The sequence below is a fragment of the Mixophyes fleayi genome, chromosome 12 (genome assembly GCF_038048845.1).
Source record: "Mixophyes fleayi isolate aMixFle1 chromosome 12, aMixFle1.hap1, whole genome shotgun sequence".
In the NCBI taxonomy this organism is placed as follows: domain Eukaryota; kingdom Metazoa; phylum Chordata; class Amphibia; order Anura; family Limnodynastidae; genus Mixophyes; species Mixophyes fleayi.
Genome location: NC_134413.1, coordinates 79,031,717 through 79,051,076, shown reverse-complemented (window position 1 = coordinate 79,051,076; position 19,360 = coordinate 79,031,717). Strand labels below are relative to the sequence as shown.

Sequence of the window (19,360 nt, the reverse complement as noted above, 5' to 3'; positions counted from 1 at the left end):
GCTGGGATCCAAAGTTTGTGCACTGGCTCTCAGTGCTAAAGGACTCAATCTGTCTATAATGCTACAACAGACCTCTACTGAAGTCTCCATTTCACCGCAAAAAAAATCGGCACAATGAGGTGCAATCAGGCACTTAGGCAACGGTAGTGGCGGAACTACCACCACTGCAAGTGGTGCAACAGCTACTGGACCCAGAGAGGAGGGGAGCTAGTCAATGTCAGGTCACCCACCGAAGGTCACCACTCTGGTCTCAGAAGAGCACAGTGGGAGCCTCTTTTGAGTATGCTCCTGTCCAATACAGTATATCTCTATCTCTATCTATTGTAACAAAAGGAGGCATTTAGCTGGCAATATGCAGAGAAATCAGGGAAATAGAGTAAAACATTTGTGCAGTAACGCACCTAGATTCAATGTAAAGACTTATGTATGAAAAGCAATAGTTTAAGTTTGGTTAACTTACATGATTTGAAATCCTTCCTCTCTGCAAACAGACAGGGTGTGTCTGTCTGTTAGTGCAAACAGAGCCAGTGATGGGCGTTTCCTTTTAAAGAGAAGGTGGGTGTGTCACCTGTCCATCAAGCTAAGGCTGGGCGAGGAGTATCAGGTATAAAAGCTTGTTTGTATCACTTGTTCAGAGAGACCAACGCTGGGGTAGCTGACTGGTCCTGAGAGAGAGCTGGTCTATGTATAGCTAGCGTTTAGGGTCTCCAATTATTGCTGTGAAATCTGTACGGTGTCAAAACATTTACCATCCTGACAATAAAACTACATAAAAAGGAAGAAGTTGTTCGCGTGTGCTTCTGCAGTAGCGGGCTCTTGCCACACTATCTATCTATCTATATCTATATCTTTATTATATTACAATACTTGTAACCACTATTATAGTGAACATTATCTAACAAAATATGCTAATTAAGAGTTATAGCATAACTGAGGCAATGTTACGGATATAAAAAGACAACTTACGATAGGTACTGGATCTTGCACTCCGGATGCTTTAGAGCATCACATAACAACCGAACTCCATCATCTCTTAGATTATTGTTGCAAAGTCTACAAAGAGTAAATGAGATGGAAATCAATGGAAATTATTCTATACAAGTAACCGAACATACATGTATGAATAGTGGAAATATAAATCATGACATGATCTAAATAAATTGTTTAAGAGCAGCTTAGAAATTACAATTTCTTCATTTTTAGCAGTAAAACCCATGTCATGGATGTCAAACTCTGCAAAATTGACATGTGATGACTTGTCTACAATGTCTTGGATTACATCAGATTTGGAGGTAATTTTCTCCATGTCACCAAAACTCTTGTCCTTGATAGCAGACTAATGACAATAGAAAATTACATACCCCACCCATGTGCAAGAACTCATGATGACCGTTTCATTTCCAAAAAGAAGAAATAAAAGCAAGTTTACTTAATTTTTACCCTAATTTATTTACTGTATGTAGAACTGGTGCCAGTTTCTCCATGTTCTCACTGAGAATTTTACAACATGCTAGCCAAAGTTCCTCTGTATTCTGGCAGGATTCAAGAATAAAAGACAACACAGTATAATCCAGAGGTGTCAGGGCAACAAAGGAAAAGTTAAAACTTCTGAATGATCCAAGAGATTCTGAAACTAAAACCTTATTCTGGGTCTCAAAGAGATTGAAAAACACATTGAGAACCTTTCTCTTGTTCTTTTTGCACTCCTGGACATCAATAATGGTCTGTTGGAGAAAGGAGATGACATCTTTGGCTGTTTGAGAGGACAATTCTCCCAAATAAGGCTTTAAAATGAACCTGGAGTAGTTATCTGAGAGACCACAGAGGAAAGAAAGAAATATTTCACCATGGTTGTCTTTATATGATTTAGGTTCTTCAAGTGATTTATGTAACTTCTCAGGACATTCATTAATGTAATGGACCAAGGCAGCAAAAAACTCCTGTAAAGTGACATGTAAGAAGGAAAAGGTCACATTAGGTGATTGGTCTGATTTAATCATTAAGCTTGAAAAGAGCTGTGAGGAAGAGTCAACATTAAATGATGCCAGATCTTGTTCATTAAATGCAACAATGCGATTCATTACTCCATGTTCTGCCATCCACCCAATAGATATCAACAGTTTCCAAACTCTCTCCTTATCCTGACTGTGATTGGACAGGATGTTGGCAATAAAAGTCGCAAAGAGTTGTGTCAATGTTTTGGGCAATGATGACATCATCTGATCATTATTTGTCGGATGGTCTTTGAAGTACTCTGATAATACTGTACAAATGATCCAGCAGTAGGATGGGAGATAACAGAAATTGTAGAGTGTCCCATTATCCCGTATATAATTAAATGCTTTGTCTGACAATTCCTTGTTCCTGAAAAAATGTTCACAGTACATCTGTATGTCCCTGGGCAAGAAACCCATAATCTGAGTTTGTCGCTTGAAAGCTGTATCAACTGATGCAAGTTTTGTTCGACTGGTGGTTAGTACAGAACAGCCCTTGAGAAGCGACTGTTTCACCAAACTAACCACAATCACACCAGGATTTTCTATCTGCTTTATATTGTGACACAATTGTCTTAATCTGAAATCCATTCGGTGACTACTTTCATCTAAGCCATCAAATATAAAGAGGAGTTTTTCAGGATCCTGTAAGATGTTTTCAAGCTGACCCTGAAGATATGGATATTGTTGAAGGATCATAGTCTCCAAGCTGACCTCATCCAGCCTGTTGAGTTCCTGGAATGTGAAGAAGAAGACAAAAGCAAATCTCTGGTAGAGTTTTCCATTTGCCCAGTCATAGACAAACCTCTGCATCAGTGTGGTCTTCCCTATTCCTGGAACTCCGCTCACCAGGACTGTATGTGGCACACATTTTAGTCGCCGGGACCAGCGGAACAGTCTGTTGGGGGAAATGCACTCCAGCTCATTTTTCAAGTAATCCTCATGTTTCTCTCCGGTCTCTATAAGCCAGTGCCGAGACTGCTTATGAAGGGGGTGAAGATAGGCAACAATCAGATCCATAGCATGTTCCGAAATGTAGGAAGTTTGGTTTTCCTGCATAGATCCTGGGGACCTGTTTTCTACTAGATCCTGAGCTTTATCCAGCAGATGTTGCTTGTGATGTCCTTGCATATCTGCCAAATAAACAAAAAATAAAATAAAGCACATTACCAAAAATAGGATGTTGTATGCAATGGAAATACTTAAATAGTAATGTGGCGCTGTTAGATGCCAATAACGCCATTCGTCTAATGTAACTTTGCTTCAAGCAAACCTAAATCTAGTTTTGTGTGAAGGTTTATTTATTTGAGATATATTACTCATCTAACCCAACTGTATCAGTCCCACTATGGCCACCTCTACATTAGCCTCACTTTTCAAATAGGTGGTTTTGTCAATGGCCCTTCCGCACGCCCCATTCGCATGCACTCAATAGTACATGGGGAAAGGGTATCAATATCACTTTCACTTCTTTAAAGCACATAAGTAGGAGTAGTGTACATGTGACCGATGTGGGAGTAGAGACTTTAGGACCCAGTGGATTGGGTAACTAGCCAACTGACAGGTAAGTAAGAAACAGGAAGCCATGACTGTGTTGGGGGAGGGGGTAATAACAGGGATTTAACATTCAGGCTGGGTACACACTACAGATAATTTCTGCCGATGCATCATCTCTAAAGATTTTGTTAATGACATGGGAAAAAAGTCCCGATCAGCATCCTGATTCCTGTGTACACACTATACACGTTTTACACATTTACCTTTCAGATCTGTGCTCTTCATCTCTCGTAACCATCGGCTGAAAAGATCCTGACTCTGCACACTGCATAGAGATCTATGGACACTGCCGGTCGTGAGTGCTTACACAATGCAGGATTGGAACATCATTTTTAGTCCGGTTTAAGAATGAAATTAAACGATACAATGTGCTTTGGAATGATAATTGTCCATAATTGCAGCATACACACCAAAGCAATATTGGGCCGAACGGACGGTTATCGTTTGATATGCCTGAAAATCGCCTGAAAACCCTGTAGTGTGTACCCAGCCTTAAGGACAAAGACTGGCAAATATAGACTTGAGAGATCAAGAAAATGAAAAAAATCGGTGCAATGTAGAACCTATATTTTACATAGCTGTTTACTTGCGGTCACTAGCTGCCAATGGCACATTTAGCAGGTTTAACTAAAAGTCTACAGGAGAAGAAAAGGTTACAACCAGAGGATCCTGCAGTAAGACACTTAGGGGTATCTTTATCAAACATTCTGAAAAGGAAAAGTGGAAGTCTTGCCCATAGCAGCCAATCATATTCTAGCTATCATTCATCTAGTACATTCTAGACAATGATACCTAGAACCTGATTGGTTGCTGGGGGCAAGACGTTTATTTTTCCTTTTTTGGAAAGTTTGAAAAATCTATTCCTAAAACTGAGCAGCAATCCTTCCAATCATAGCCTATTATTGTAAGTGTGCCAGGGTTACTCTTACCATTGGTCACTGACCTTTGCTCCCGTACTTTGCTACCTTATGTCCTCAATTTGTTATATACTGGGCAGATCTAAAATTAAAATCCCTATCTATGATTTTTACTCTGGGGGCAACCTAGCCTAAATTTGGCTCAGTAGGGGATTTACAAAGAGAAACTCCATATAAGTACCAATACCAGCACACAGGTATTTGGCAGTCTCTCCTAACACGTTATCCTTTTCTAATATAGCTCTCAGCAGACCTATTCCTATTTACTATAATATTTACCTTTCAGCTCCGGAGATAATGGGTGTCCATGTTTATCCAATAGGATCTGCTGCATCAGAGCGTCACCTAAATGAGAAAATCTCTTGGTGAGATAATCAGTTACATAATTGACCTTCTACATCACATCACTCACTGACTATCGAAATATCTCTTCCATATTAATAAATATTCAATTTCCACTTAAAAGTCTAAAAGGACAGCAGTACCCACAACTACAACAAATGGTGAGAGTCAACCTCCAGTCCAAAACTGGTCCAACAAGTACTGCTATACTTGTCCAAAAAGAGGACCATAGTTCATACTGCTCCATCCCGTAGTACCAAATGCCAACACCAATGATGAGGGGTGGATGATAGGAAAGATATCATAATTGTCCACATAGGATCAAATGCGTGGTCGATTTAAAAAATACATTAATAAAATATATTTTGGAAGACTTTTGGCACTTTGGTATTTTGCTTCCCTTGTCCTAGACATAAAATGGCTTTAAAGAAACACCACACCAGGAAAAAAATCAATTGGGGACTATTGGTTTGTAACATTAAAATATTCACAATTTTCATTCTCATTTTTGGTGTATTTTGGACTATTCAGATATCATTATTTTTACTGCCCAACTCTGTCCTTTGATTATTCATGAATATCATTATTTCAGATTGAAACCTTCAAGTCAGAACGTTGGGTATTCCAGTAGTATGCAAACACCGGGGAGCTGGGACCATGGTCAATGGATTTAAGTGACAGTAAGGTGTTTTTATTCTATCTGATTTGGCTTTTTGGCACCAAGACAATATAAAATGGAACTCAGTGCATGTGTATTTAACTCAAAGTAAAACAAAAGTTATAAACAGAACATGAAATTATAAATAGAGGAGATGTGATAGGTTCCAATATTAGAGCAATCGTATCTGAAGAAGAGAAATTGCCGGAATCTCATCATTATGTGGCAGTGTAGGATCATTACTGAAGGTGTGTCTACTAATAGAAGCAGTGAGCGCTGCTGTTTGCTGGACCAGTTGCCTAATAACAGCAAACTACATTTTAGACCAGTCAAGAGGCAGTCAGTGCTGTCTTGTTCTGAGCTGATTGGCAAACTATGGTAACCAGACTCTTTCTGCACTACTGTCGGTATCTAACTGACTTCAGTTTGATTATTGACCCCGTTACAGGTCGCACCGGCACTGACTTTTTGGCTTTATATTGGACTGTATTCCGCTTCTCTCATAACTATCTTCAACCTCCCACCATGTCCTGTCCACCCTCTGCTGCAATATTGTGTTTAATAAACCACTACTACCATGATTTAAGACCTGGGGACAACTGAGTAATCTGGAACACATTGCATTCCTTGGAGGAAGGATCTATGGGTTATAATCTTGTCCAAATTTGTTGTAAGAGTTTCCTGTAGTGTACTGTGATTAAATAACATAGAAAGTGACACAATCAGAATGTGTGTTAGTGCAGTATACGGGTCTAGTAGATGAGCTGTCATCTTGTATACCCCCTGTGCTTCATTTAAATGAATTAAGAAATGATTACAGGAGCACAGTTTTCCTCTTTCTGCTTATCCTGCAGTAAGTTGGGATAGGTAGGTGCCATCAAAATAACCAGAAGACATCTATCATCAAGGTGTTAAAGTAGTACCATAGATAAATTAACAGTCCCCCTCACACAAATTAGAACCAGCACCAAAAACAAATCTGGCACAATCCTGTGCTGAACAAGATATGAATAGTCACTGATCTTCCTGCTTTGGCCAGGTTACAGATTTGTCTGTAGAGCCGTATTTCCATGTAGGTTTTCTGCCTCTCTAATACACTCTAGGGCCGTAATTATTTTACTACATGTAGCTCCATAATTACTCTGGGTCAGGTCCACCTTGAATTTCCCTATGGGCACTCTAAGTGTCTTCACTGTCTCCTCACATTGCTGGTATCACTGATCCCCTGATACCCTCTACCAAAATAAATACAGTCCTAAGTCAAAACCATCCATTATTTCTGGTACATGGGATGGGACCCCTGAGAAGCTTTACCTCCTTCATTGATTTAGCCATGGAGACCTTCTTGTCCTCTCTTCTAAAGGCTCAGGAGGGACCTCACTCAAACCAACTGAAATTTTCATTTGAAAGAAACCAAGAGGTGGATTTGAAAAACATGAATGGGGATGAGGTAGTGAAGGAGAAGGGGGGGGGGGTCTAGACACCACTTGCTGAATTTTAAGTCAATAGCCAAATATCTTCTAGACAAGATGAGAGGTTTACATGTTCATTAAAATAACACAAGCACAACATATGCAATTAAACTATAAAGACTGATCAAGTAACATTACCTGACATATTTATTTCATGCACTAGCGGATGCAAATTAGGGGATAGGCAATCAGTCTCTAGATCATAGAGACTTTCCCAGAATGCTATCACAGCTTCTCTTCCTGCTTCCAAAATATCTTGCACCAACTTCTCAGAAAATACAAAGTGTCCAAGACCTTTATTCATTTTTACATATTCCTGGAACACAGTTATAAGGATTTCAGATAGATATACATAATACGTCCAAAATACCTGTAAAACCAATTACCAATAAATAGTTTTATCAATCGAAATGCACATATATACATGGAACATGTGGGGTAAACCGTCCCCTTAAATGTTAGCTAGACAATAAAATTTCACTGCAAAAACGTACCATTCATGTGTAGTAAAAGGGGGCATGAAAAGAAAAGGTATGGAAATTTTGTCCCCCAAAAAATAAACCTTTTTTGATGGACCCATATTATGTCTTTGTGAACCATGATTCATAAATTTATTTTTGACAACATTGTCAGTTACACCAGCACCCTTTAACAAGATCATGGAACACACCATCTACATGTTCTAGTTTCAATTTTATTGGTTACCAATCATGAGTTCAAACTCCCTATTTTGTATTGTGAAAATTACAGTTTCTCCTCCTACCTCTTCAAAGAAGATATTTCGAGAGGCCAGTTCCTTCAGTAGGATCTTAGTGTCCATGGGCTCCACAGCATAGATTAGGTCTCTTCTGAAATACTCCTATATAATTCTAAGTTCGTCCATTCCATAACCAGGTACCTGCTGACAGAACTTCTTAATACCATCTAGATAAATAAAAGGACAAAAAACTTTTTTTGGGAATAGCATAACCAACTGTAGATAGTCCGTCTGAGCTGAGTCAGCAAGGGAATATATATATAGGAGATTTAACATTTTGGGGATTTTGAATGTAATAGGAAAATAACTCTTCAGCGCTCTCATTGAGATCTACCAATCGGAGTTTGGCCAAGTGTATGGAACAATTGACTATGACAGTGAGGTCAGAAAGTCAGAATGAATCAGCTGTGCTCTGATTGGCTGGCAGACTGTTACTGTACTGTGGAGCTTATTATTCCAAGTAAAACATATTGCACTGTCTGAGAGCCATTACGTCTTCAGACAGGTAAGTAAAGAAATGTGCTGCAGGTGAGGGGAAGGATAGAGACATTTGTTAAAGGAGACGGTGTGGAAAAGAGGTTACAGAAGAAAGGATTTGTCACTAAATCAGAGTCAGGGGGTGATGAGCGAGACTAAATGGAGGATCAGGAGATAATGGTTGCAGTAACGATATGTCAGAGTGCTGGAGGGGAGTCCAACAGGTAAGTGGAAGTTCAGGATTGTAAAACAGAGCAATAGTCTGCAGGATGCTGATGCACCGGGGTCTTGATGAGCTGGAAGCCCTGGAGCCGGATCAGAGGAGATGCACAACGATCTGCAGAGGACCAGCAGTGTCTTGACTGCAGAGGAGATACAGGTATACACAGGAGAGCAATAAACTGCAGGGTGATGAAGCGCTGAGGTCCTGATGAGCTGGAAGCCCTGGAGCAGGATCATAGGAGATATGGAATAATCTGCAGAGTAACTGGTGAATCCAGAGTACAACTAGGGATGTGCACCGGCGACTTTTGGTGTCTCGTGTTTTGTGTTTTGGATTCGGATTTTCGTGATGTTTTGGGTTCAGATTTGTTTCGCAAAACACCTGCGGAAAGGTTTTGGTTCGGATTTAAGGTTTTGGATTCGGATTATTTTTGAGAAAAGCATAAAAACTTCAAAAATCAAGTTTTTGGGCTTATTTTCACTCCTACGCTATTATTAACCTCAATAACATTCAATAACAAGCATTTCCACTAATTTACAGTGTATTCTGAACACCTCACAATATAGTTATTAGTCCAAAACGTTGCAACGAGGTATCTTTCTGGACTGCGTAGAGGAGTGGTCACTACAATATAATAAGAAAACCATCAACTGGTCTGAATCGCACCGAATAATGTGCCTGGACTGCGTAGAGGAGTGGTCACCACAATATAATTTAAAAACCCTGAACTTGTATGATTCGCACCAATAAATGTATCTGGACTGCGTAGAGGAGTGGTCACCACAATATAATTAATAAAAAACCCTCCACGGGTCTGAATTCCCCCCAAAAAAAATCTGGACTGCTTAGTGGGGTGGCCCCGGTACCCAATTTGATACCGGGGCCACAATATAATAAATACACCCTCAACTGGTCAGAATTCCAGGGAACAGATGGCGGACACCGGATGGACGTCTAAAACCAACATAGCAGTAAAGGGCGCAGTTCCTCTTTTTTGTGACTGCACAAACAATTAACGTAGTAATAGAAATGACAGTTTTTGTTTTTGTTTTAAATAGAGAAAGAAAGAAGGTAGTACAAGAAATGGCAGTTCTTTAGTTTCTTTTAAATAGAGAAAGATAGAAGGTAGTACTATAAATGTCAGTTATTTTATTTTTTTTAACTATAGAAAGAAAGAAGGTAGCAATAGAAATGGCAGTTCCTCTTTTTTGGAACTGCACAAACAGTGATGAAAATGAAGGTGGAGGTGGTGGCATGTCACGGTCCTCTTCAGAGGACAATCTCCTGACCAGCAGGTCTTTGCACCGCTGTAGACTTGTGTCCGCCGGAAACAGAGACACAACATACGCTTTAAACCGAGAATCGAGAAAGGTGGGCAGAATGTATTCCTCGGACTTTAAAAGACTGACCACCCTCGGATCCTGGCAAAACGTATGAAGGGCTTCATCCACAAGAGCTACATGCTTGGTGGAATGGTTTACCAGCTCCTCCCTCACTTTCTCCAGCTGCTTCTGCAAAAGCCTGATCAGGGGAATCACCTGACTCTAGCTGGCAGTGTCGGAACTGACTTCTCGTGTGGCAAGTTCAAATGGCTGCAGAACCTTCCACAACACGGAAATCATTCTCCAGTGCGCTTGACTCAGGTGCATCCCCACTCCTTTTCCTATGTCGTAGGTGGCTGTGTAGGCTTGAATGGCCTTTTGATGCTCCTCCATCCTCTGCAGCATATAGAGGGTGGAGTTCTAGCACGTCTCTACCTCTTGTTAATTTAGATTGCAAGGCTTGTAAATACTTTGAAGATAAAAAAAGCAGGCTGCACAGACTGGTTAGCTAGAAAGTGAAATTAAATGGACCACGTTACTCTGGTGGCTATCTATGCCCCCCCCCCCCCATCCGCCCTATACTTGTAGTTGAATATAAAAAAAGCAGCCTGCATAGACTGTAGCACTAGAAATTCAAATATACAAAGAAATGGACAAAGGCTGTTTGGTATCTGCCTGCATCAGATCCCCTCTCCACTAGGAGTAAAGTAGAAAACTATTCAGCCATTATATAATCTAGAATATAAATAGAAATTGAGAAAGGCAATTTGGTATCTGTCTACATCATAATCATCAACATCCTCCCCAGCGCCAGCTACATCAATATCCTCCTCCCAGTGTACAACATTCACACCTTCATTAGCCAAATCTGTAACTGGACTGTGGGTGATCCTTCCAGCATATGCAGAGGGCGTGCTGCAAATGCTGGATGGAGTCACCTCTTCCCGTACAGTGATGGGAAGGTCAGGGTTCACAACCAACAACACCCTTGGACTCGCCTTGGGGATTTGTGATGTCATCTGTTTAGAAGGCAGAGTTCTTTGCTGTTTTGTTGTTGTTGCTGTCAGCATAACTCTCTTAAATTTTTTGTACGGGGGAAGAGGAGGAGGGCTTAGATCCTTGGGTGAAGCTGGACCACTAGTCATGAACACTAGTCATGAACACGGGCCAGGGCCTAAGCCGTTCCTTGCCACTACATGTCGTAAATGGCATATTGCCAACTTTACGTTTCTCCTCAGATGATTTTAAGTTTCTCTTTTTGCTATTTTTTGAGAACTTGGGCTTTTTGGATTATACATGCCCTGTACTAGGAGATTGGGCATCGGGCTTGCCAGGCGACGTTGATGGCATTTGATTGTCTATGTCATGACTAGTGGCAGCAGCTTAGGCATTAGGAGGAAGTGGGTCTTGATCTTTCCCTACTTTATACTCCAAATTTTGGCTTTCCATTATATGTAGCACAAGAGAGCGTACCCCTAAGCCACACACACTCGGCAAAGCCTTTAAAAATTATATGCGGCACAGGAGAGTACCACTGGACTTATACTGCTGAATCAGTGAACTTTGTAATATATCAGTACCACTGGACTTATCCTGCTGAATCAGTGAACTTTGTAATATATCAGTACCACTGGACTTATCCTGCTGAATCAGTGAACTTTGTAATATATCAGTACCACTGGACTTATACTGCTGAATCAGTGAACTTTGTAATATATCAGTACCACTGGACTTATCCTGCTGAATCAGTGAACTTTGTAATATATCAGTACCACTGGACTTATCCTGCTGAATCAGTGAACTTTGTAATATATCAGTACCACTGGACTTATACTGCTGAATCAGTGAACTTTGTAATATATCAGTACCACTGGACTTATCCTGCTGAATCAGTGAACTTTGTAATATATCAGTACCACTGGACTTATACTGCTGAATCAGTGAACTTTGTAATATATCAGTACCACTGGACTTATACTGCTGAATCAGTGAACTTTGTAATATATCAGTACCACTGGACTTATACTGCTGAATCAGTGAACTTTGTAATAGCAGTACCACTGGACTTATACTGCTGAATCAGTGAACTTTGTAATAGCTGTACCACTGGACTTATACTGCTGAATCAGTGAACTTTGTAATATATTAGTACCACTGGACTTATACTGCTGAATCAGTGAACTTTGTAATAGCAGTACCACTGGACTTATACTGCTGAATCAGTGAATTTTGTAATATATCAGTACCACTGGACTTATACACTGCTGAATCAGTGAACTTTGTCATAGCAGTACCACTGGACTTATACTGCTGAATCAGTGAACTTTGTAATATATCAGTACCACTGGACTTATACTGCTGAATCAGTGAACTTTGTCATAGCAGTACCACTGGTCTTATACTGCTGAATCAGTGAACTTTGTAATATTGCAGTACCACTGCACTTATACTGCTGAATCAGTGAACTTGGTAATATTGCAGTACCAATGGGCTTATACTGCAGGATTTGTTTTGCAAATTTTGTTGTAATTAAAAAAAAAATTAATTAGTTTTTTGTATTTTTTTTTTATAACTTTTTTTTTCATTTTTTAAACACTTGGAAATATTGGGGAAATAAGAACTATGCCCTTAGAAGCACAGAGCACAGGACACAGGACCACTGGACTGAACAGGACACAGCACAGGACCCAGCTGCACCACTGAACTCAAAATTGACAGAGCACAGCACACAGCACCACTGGACTGATACTGCAGAACACAGCACAGCACAGCACTAAACAGCACAGCACTAAACAGCACAGCACGAGATCTACCAGGACAGAGGACCACCTAACACACCCTCCCTCTACCCTGATCAATGCCCGAGTGAAGATGGCGGCGACTAGCGGGGAATTTATAGGTTCCAAGTATTGCGAGATCTGACAGCGGGATTATGACTCCGAGCCTCGGTTTCAAGTTTTCATTTGGCGCCAATACCCGGATCTGTCTCGGATCCGACTCGGATCGACAACGTTTGGGTGCGCTCATCTCTAAGTACAACCAGGTGGAAGTAATAAACAAGAGCCAGAGGAGGAGACGTCCTAACAGGTAGGGAGACCTGAAGGTCTGGCACCTTAGTAAGGAGTCAGGTGCTTTAAATAGACAGAGGTGACGGGCAATTAGCCAATCAAGAGCATGGAGGAAGTCTTGAAAAGACCCAGTGTGTGCAGGCTCAGTTCAGACCAGCAAGTGAATGCAGGGAGTGAGAACCAAGGGAAACAGGTAAGAACAGTGACCAAAATTAAACGTTAGTTGCTGATATGTAATACAGGTTTATGTAAGAGATGGTTTACAGAGGTGAAGGGGGGTGTTAGAGGTGACTTGTGGGGGCAAAAAAATGAGTAACAGAGGTTGGGGCATTTCTAATGTGTTACAAGGGAACACCCCTTATGTGTTATGGCTGCACCCCATCATTCACATGGTTATATCCACACAGGGACTTCTAAAATGATGATAGGAATGGCAGAACTGCAAAGAGGTGTCTTTTCCTGTAGTAAATTTTACATAATTTTTATTAAGGAAGTTAACTTTTTATTCCGCACCCTTAAAATGAGTACAATCTCCCAATGAGGTCCACAGACCTAACAAAAAAGGCATTGAAACCCTGCGTTACAGAAATACTGCAAAATTCTCAAATTAAACATAGATACCCAAACTGAGAAACAGAAAGGGATAGAAAAAAAACTCAATCTATGAAAAGAGTGTTAACTATCCAGGTAATATTAGATAGACTCTGCTAGAGTGTATCTAACAATAAATCCACTCAGCATAATTAGCAGGAATGACCCAGTGGATATGGCCTTATGGCCTTTAAGTGTTAATATCCAATAGTAGGATCAAGCCCCAGATTCACATGACTGATATAGCTGTCGTAAAGGCACATTCATTTATAATAATACTTATATTTATTTCTAGTGTATACTTAAGTTGTACTAGACAAATGCCTTTAAAATTAAATAATAATAAAACTGACCTTTCATATATCTTGTAGTGGACTGACCCATTTTCTCTTCCCTTGAGTAGAACAAGTAACACAACCTATAAAGGTAAATATAAACATATAGGTTGAATAGAAATCATACTAGAGCAAAGCTGTGAAATTCAGGTCCCTTCTGCCAGTATGGGGATAACAATATTCCCCAAACCAGATAACCAATTACAGGCTAATAACACTGTTCACAACCTATAGGCTTCTTCAAACCCACAGTTTAGTAAATCTAGCCCTAGGTCTGAATAAAGAAATCCTCTCTTTTCTCCAAAGCACATGTACGGACCTTCTGTTGAAGCTTTGTTCATTTAGCCCTCTGCTACAGGTGAATATGCAATTAAGCAATGGGTCGAAAGGCATATTCACCTGTAGAAGGACATGGTTGTGGGACAGAGACAAAAACTATGGCACTTTTTTGTCATTAGAATAGAAAAAAAACAAATTAGATGTAGATTGTAAGCTCTGATGGCCAGAAGCCGCTCAGACTTTCCTATCTTCATGTATGTTTATAGAAAAGGTCACATGGTAAGAACATCATGAAACTCTTGTTACTAAACATCTATTTCCCTGTTACAATGTATTACATTCTATACTTCTCAGTGTGTTACATGAGAGATCAGTGAGTGCAGGAATAGAACAATGTAACTCACAGACAGAGGGAGGGAGGAGTAAGGGAACAGAAGGAGAGACAGGAAGGGAAGGAATAATAGTTCTCCAGCTTTCTCTCTCAGTGTAACTCTTTACATTTCATCAGCTGTCCGGATACTCCCTGTCTTTACAGCGTTCCTGTCACCTACATATAATTACACATAAACATATCTGAAGAGACTCCATATATTATGCTACATTTACTGTGTGTTACAGCCGTATAGTTACTTCCATAGTCACCTTGCTATACGTCTGTCTGAAGACAGCAGTCATCTGGGCAGCTGTGAATATTCATGAGTATTAATGAGAGAGTGAACAGCCCATGTACTGGCAGGGAGCATGCTCAGTGTGTGTCTGCGCAACATTCTGTGACATCATCAGAATCCAGGTTTCAGTACGTTGGCTCTGAATGATCACATAAGATTATTGTCAGAGAAACAGCTACTTTAGGTAATGCCTAAGTGGGACACTACAACAAACAATGCAAGATGCAAACAGGCACCTACTTCCCTTGCAAAAAGTGTTGTAGAGCTTGTTTTATGACATGGACAGAATTAAGCGCATGCAAAGTATTCAGCCCCCTTCCATATTTAAAGTGCGCAGCTGGGAATGAATGAAGTTCTGCTTTATTATTTAAAATAAGCAGTTTTTTTAGTCAGCAATCCTTTGTAAATATATTTTATTTATTTCTTTATATTTTTAATCTATTGTTAACTGTTTTTATTTATTTATGTTACTAAGTGCAACTTTATATTCCACATGTGTCTTGTTCATTTCGTGTGAATTGTCTGGCTCAATATAGAAGTGCCGTATATGCAGAGTGTACCTACACCTATATTCAGAAAGAAAAGTTTCTTCAGATCCGCTTGTAGTTGAATACGAACGTGTGTATGCCGGAATTATGTGGTTTTTTTTAATAACGCAGAATGGGTTAATTTTACATTCCTTAATGAATCAGTCCCACGGTGTTATGTTTTGCATATGATGCATCATTGTTCAAAATGCACAAATCAATGTACTACAATATTACAGTAGGTAGTCTACCTGAATGCAGTGTTATTTTATGCATATGATGCATTTTCCATACCTACTAATTCTATCAAAAACATTTGCTTTGACCATTATCACGTTGGAAGGTGAAATTCATCTTCAGCTTCCTGACAGAGGGTAGCAGGTTTCATGCCAAATATCTTAATATTTAGAGCTATTCATTATGCTCTGTATACTGACAACACCCTTCAACTTAAGAGAATCATCCCCAAGCATGATGCTTCCACCACCATCTTTCACTGTAGGCACAGTGGGCATGGTGTTCTTTGGGAGATGAGCTGTGCTGTATTTGTGCCAAACATATCTTTTAGAAATAAGACCAAGAAGTTCAACCTTGGTCTCATCAGACCACAAGAGGTTTCCCCACATGGTTTAGGGTGAATGAATATATATTTTTTGCATTTCTTTTAGATGGGTTTGGATGTTCTTTTTATGGGAGACATTGCTTTGTCTTGCCACCCTACTCCACAGTCATGTGCAGAATTTGGGGGATTGATGACACCTGGAAGGAGGGATCATTTCCTGCCAGAAATTCCTGCATCATTTAGGGTTAATAGGCCACTTGGTAGAATCCTTGATGAGTTTTCTCCTTGTCTTTTGGTGGGACATTCTGATCTTGGCAATGTCCCTGTTGTGCCATATTTTCTCCACTTATCGATGATAGTTTTCTCCGTGTTCCATGGTACATGTAATGCCTTTGAAATTAATTTATACCCCTTGGAACCTATCAATAATGAGATTACCTATCATCATCATCATCATCATCATTTATTTATATAGCGCCACTAATTCCGCAGCACTGTACAGAGAACTCATTCACATCAGTCTCTGCCCCGAATAATTTTGCAAGCTCCTTTCAGACCATGGCTAATCCAGTAGGAGGCAATCAAGAAAACTGCAAGGAAATTCAATAGCAATAGCTGATCTTTATTTTTGGGTTAAACCACAATCACTTACATTGCTGGCACCTGTACGCTAATTACCTTTGAGCGTGATTTTTAATGTGATAGGGTAATTCTGAACACAGCTATGGCCCCATTATGAAAAGGTGTGCATACTTCTGCAACCAGGTTATTGTAGGTTTTTAGTTTCCACTTCTTTTTTCTGTCTATTTATAAATTGATTATTTATTTTTCAATATCATTTTGCTGGTGGAATAATCACATTTACGTTTATTTCAGTCTTTACATCACAGAGGTGTAAAGAAAGAAAAGTCACTTTTGTGTAAACTGTCCCCACAAATGTTAACCCTGAATGACAAATACAAATACATACCAAAAGGCTTAGGGGAGCTGTGTCCTTTGTTGTTTGCACCTTTTTGAATGTGCAATACCTGGGGAAAAGTTATCTAACACACAAGGGTCGCACAACATAATCAGCTATGTATATAGCACCACAAATTTTGCAGCACTGTACAGAGAACTCATTCACATCAGTCCCTGCCCCATTGGAGCTTACAGTCTAAATTCCCTAACATACACACACACTAACTGAGAGACTAGGGTTAATTTGATAGCAGCTAATTAACCTACCAGTATGTTTTTGGAGTGTGGAAGGAAACCGGAGCGCCCAGTGGAAACCAACACAAACACGAGGAGAACATACAAACTCCACACAGATAAGGCTATGGTCGGGAATTAAACTCATGACCCCAGCGCTGTGATGCAGAAGTGCTAACCACTAAGCCACCATGCCGCTGTACAACATAGTGTAGTATGATCAGTTCAGTCCATACAAATTTGTGACAAAGGAAAAAGTGCTGTGAACCAGATTGCATATGAAAATGTGCTTATCTCATACAGTACATTGACTGCTGGGAATAGAGTCTTCTCACAACTGCAATTATCACATGAAGAGAACATCCAAAGAATGATAAACAAAAACAAGGAACACGCATAGAGGGACAGATTCAATTCGGTGGGATGTGTCTCCGGTACAGTCCGTGGAGACACATCGCACCGTTGTTGGGGCTGAAATCTTTGCCAATTTTTCCTTGAGCGAGCCATTACCACCCAGTGCTATTTAGCGTAGAGCCAGTTCGCCTTTGGAGTGGGGCTCGCACATTTTTGTGAGCTCGATTCCCCTAGGGAATTTCACCCCATGCTGACCATGGTTTTACATTATGACAGGGAGACCCAATGGAGCGAATATACCTATTATACTGTAACCAGCTCAAACTGGCATAGCCCCATGTGGTCAAAATTGGACTCCATGCTTATTTAGTGTCAATTGTAATTTTTACAAATTTACAGACTGTATTAATTAGGTATCTATCTCTGCAACATCTGATGGTAAATAAACAGGACTGTATATAAAAAAAATGTTATTGAGATTTATCTCTTTGGGAAACATTGGCATAAGGAAATGATGTATTTCCTTAAAGCATCTTGGCACATTACATGAATGGCAGCATGGCACACCTGTTGTCAGATCAGTAGTTGCAGTATTTATATTATATTCACTATAATTAATACATTTGACAAATTCCCCTATTTCTACATCTGTCCTGACCCAGATGAGCTATATATTTTCTATATATTGCATATGTAATATTTAACATTCTCAAAAGGCACTGATGTTTTAGATTTAAACTGAGATTCCCATAATCCCACAAAAATATTTGCACATCGGCGGGCAAATGTAGTGCCCATGACTGTGCCCCTAGTTTTCCAAAAGAAATGGACCAAAACTAAAATGTAAAATAAAATAATGAAATGTATAAAATCTATTAAAAATGTAAGTTTGGAATTAGCTAAATTATCCCTAACCTTTAGATGTCAGCAAAAATGTCTGGCATCCCTTTGTTATGAGAAATTGATTTGCAACCCTTTTGAATGACTATTCCTAAATAAAATCTTTCAGTGATTGTAAAATTACCATAAAATCCTTTTTATATGATATCAACATTTTAACAAAAGGCTTTGGATCAATATCTATATATTAAGAAGGATTAGAAGAAGATAATTATTTCCACAAATAATCAGCATTTACTTAGGGGAAAATCAATGATTTTTGTATCTTTTGACTATGGCAAAAATTTGTTTTCACTATTTAACTACATATAGTTTATGGCTATACTGTTCAATTCAACTGTAGCGTATCTTAGTTTAAGTATCAGTATGCACCAATAATCTTAAAACGTCTTCAAAATAGGAAGTAGTATCTAGGATAACAACTCACTTGCCTCTGTTGATGAAAGAGGGATTGTTCGTTGGATCATGTCCGTTTACAGTATGAGTGTAACATACCCTTAAGAGAGTCTTTCCATTCTTTACAGGGACATTTAGTGTCAATATAATGTTAGTATGCGAATATATTGAATATGAATAAATAATTAAAATTTATGTTAAACTTCTTAGGGTAAATTTCAATCTTTTTTTCCCCCTAGTACAATCCAGGAAAATCTAGGTCTGAAGAATTTCATTTATAAGACTATAGACCTGTGTCATTAGTTGCAGCGTTGTTGATTATTTTATCTTTAAATTCCATACACTGTGATTGTTCTGAATGTCATATATGATAGAAATAGTTTCTGTTTTGCAAAATAGACATGGTCTGTCGCCAAACTTACCGCAACAAATATGGCACAGCACCACCAACAGCAACAACTTCTGAGCCCACACTTACCAGACATTACTGTAAAACCCACATGTGCATCACTGTCTCTTATTCGATATACTTGATGTACTATTTATCTAAAAATTGCAAAAAAATATATATATAACTGAACATCAGTACGAATTCTGCATATATTGATGTAATGAATATATTTTGTCCTGTTTCTGAGTGGTGCTTAGGATAATTCTCTAGTTATTGCATTGTCTTTTTACTTACGTTTAAATATAATCTTAAGAAAATCACATCATCTCATGTAGTGTGTGGTCATATTACGATCATCCTTTGCTGATAATCTTTC

General features: G+C 39.3%; 2 protein-coding genes across 2 annotated transcripts in view; both read right to left on the bottom strand.

Annotated features, from left to right (window-relative positions):
* LOC142109075 (NACHT, LRR and PYD domains-containing protein 12-like) overlaps nt 1-14,649 on the bottom strand; it is a 59,432-nt gene extending 44,783 nt beyond the window's left edge. Inside the window, exon 1 of the mRNA XM_075193102.1 lies at nt 14,599-14,649. The gene's annotated coding sequence lies outside the window, so the exon portion shown is untranslated. The remainder of the gene's footprint in view (nt 1-14,598) is intronic.
* LOC142109078 (NACHT, LRR and PYD domains-containing protein 12-like) overlaps nt 890-19,360 on the bottom strand; it is a 59,473-nt gene continuing 41,002 nt past the window's right edge. The window contains exons 3-8 of the mRNA XM_075193108.1: nt 13,732-13,796; nt 7,704-8,778; nt 7,079-7,256; nt 4,748-4,813; nt 1,441-3,127; nt 890-1,053 (exon numbers count right to left, since the gene is read on the bottom strand). Of these exons, the coding sequence (XP_075049209.1) occupies nt 963-1,053; nt 1,441-3,127; nt 4,748-4,813; nt 7,079-7,256; nt 7,704-7,760 (2,079 nt within the window). The 5' untranslated portion in view covers nt 7,761-8,778; nt 13,732-13,796 and the 3' untranslated portion in view covers nt 890-962. The remainder of the gene's footprint in view (nt 1,054-1,440; nt 3,128-4,747; nt 4,814-7,078; nt 7,257-7,703; nt 8,779-13,731; nt 13,797-19,360) is intronic.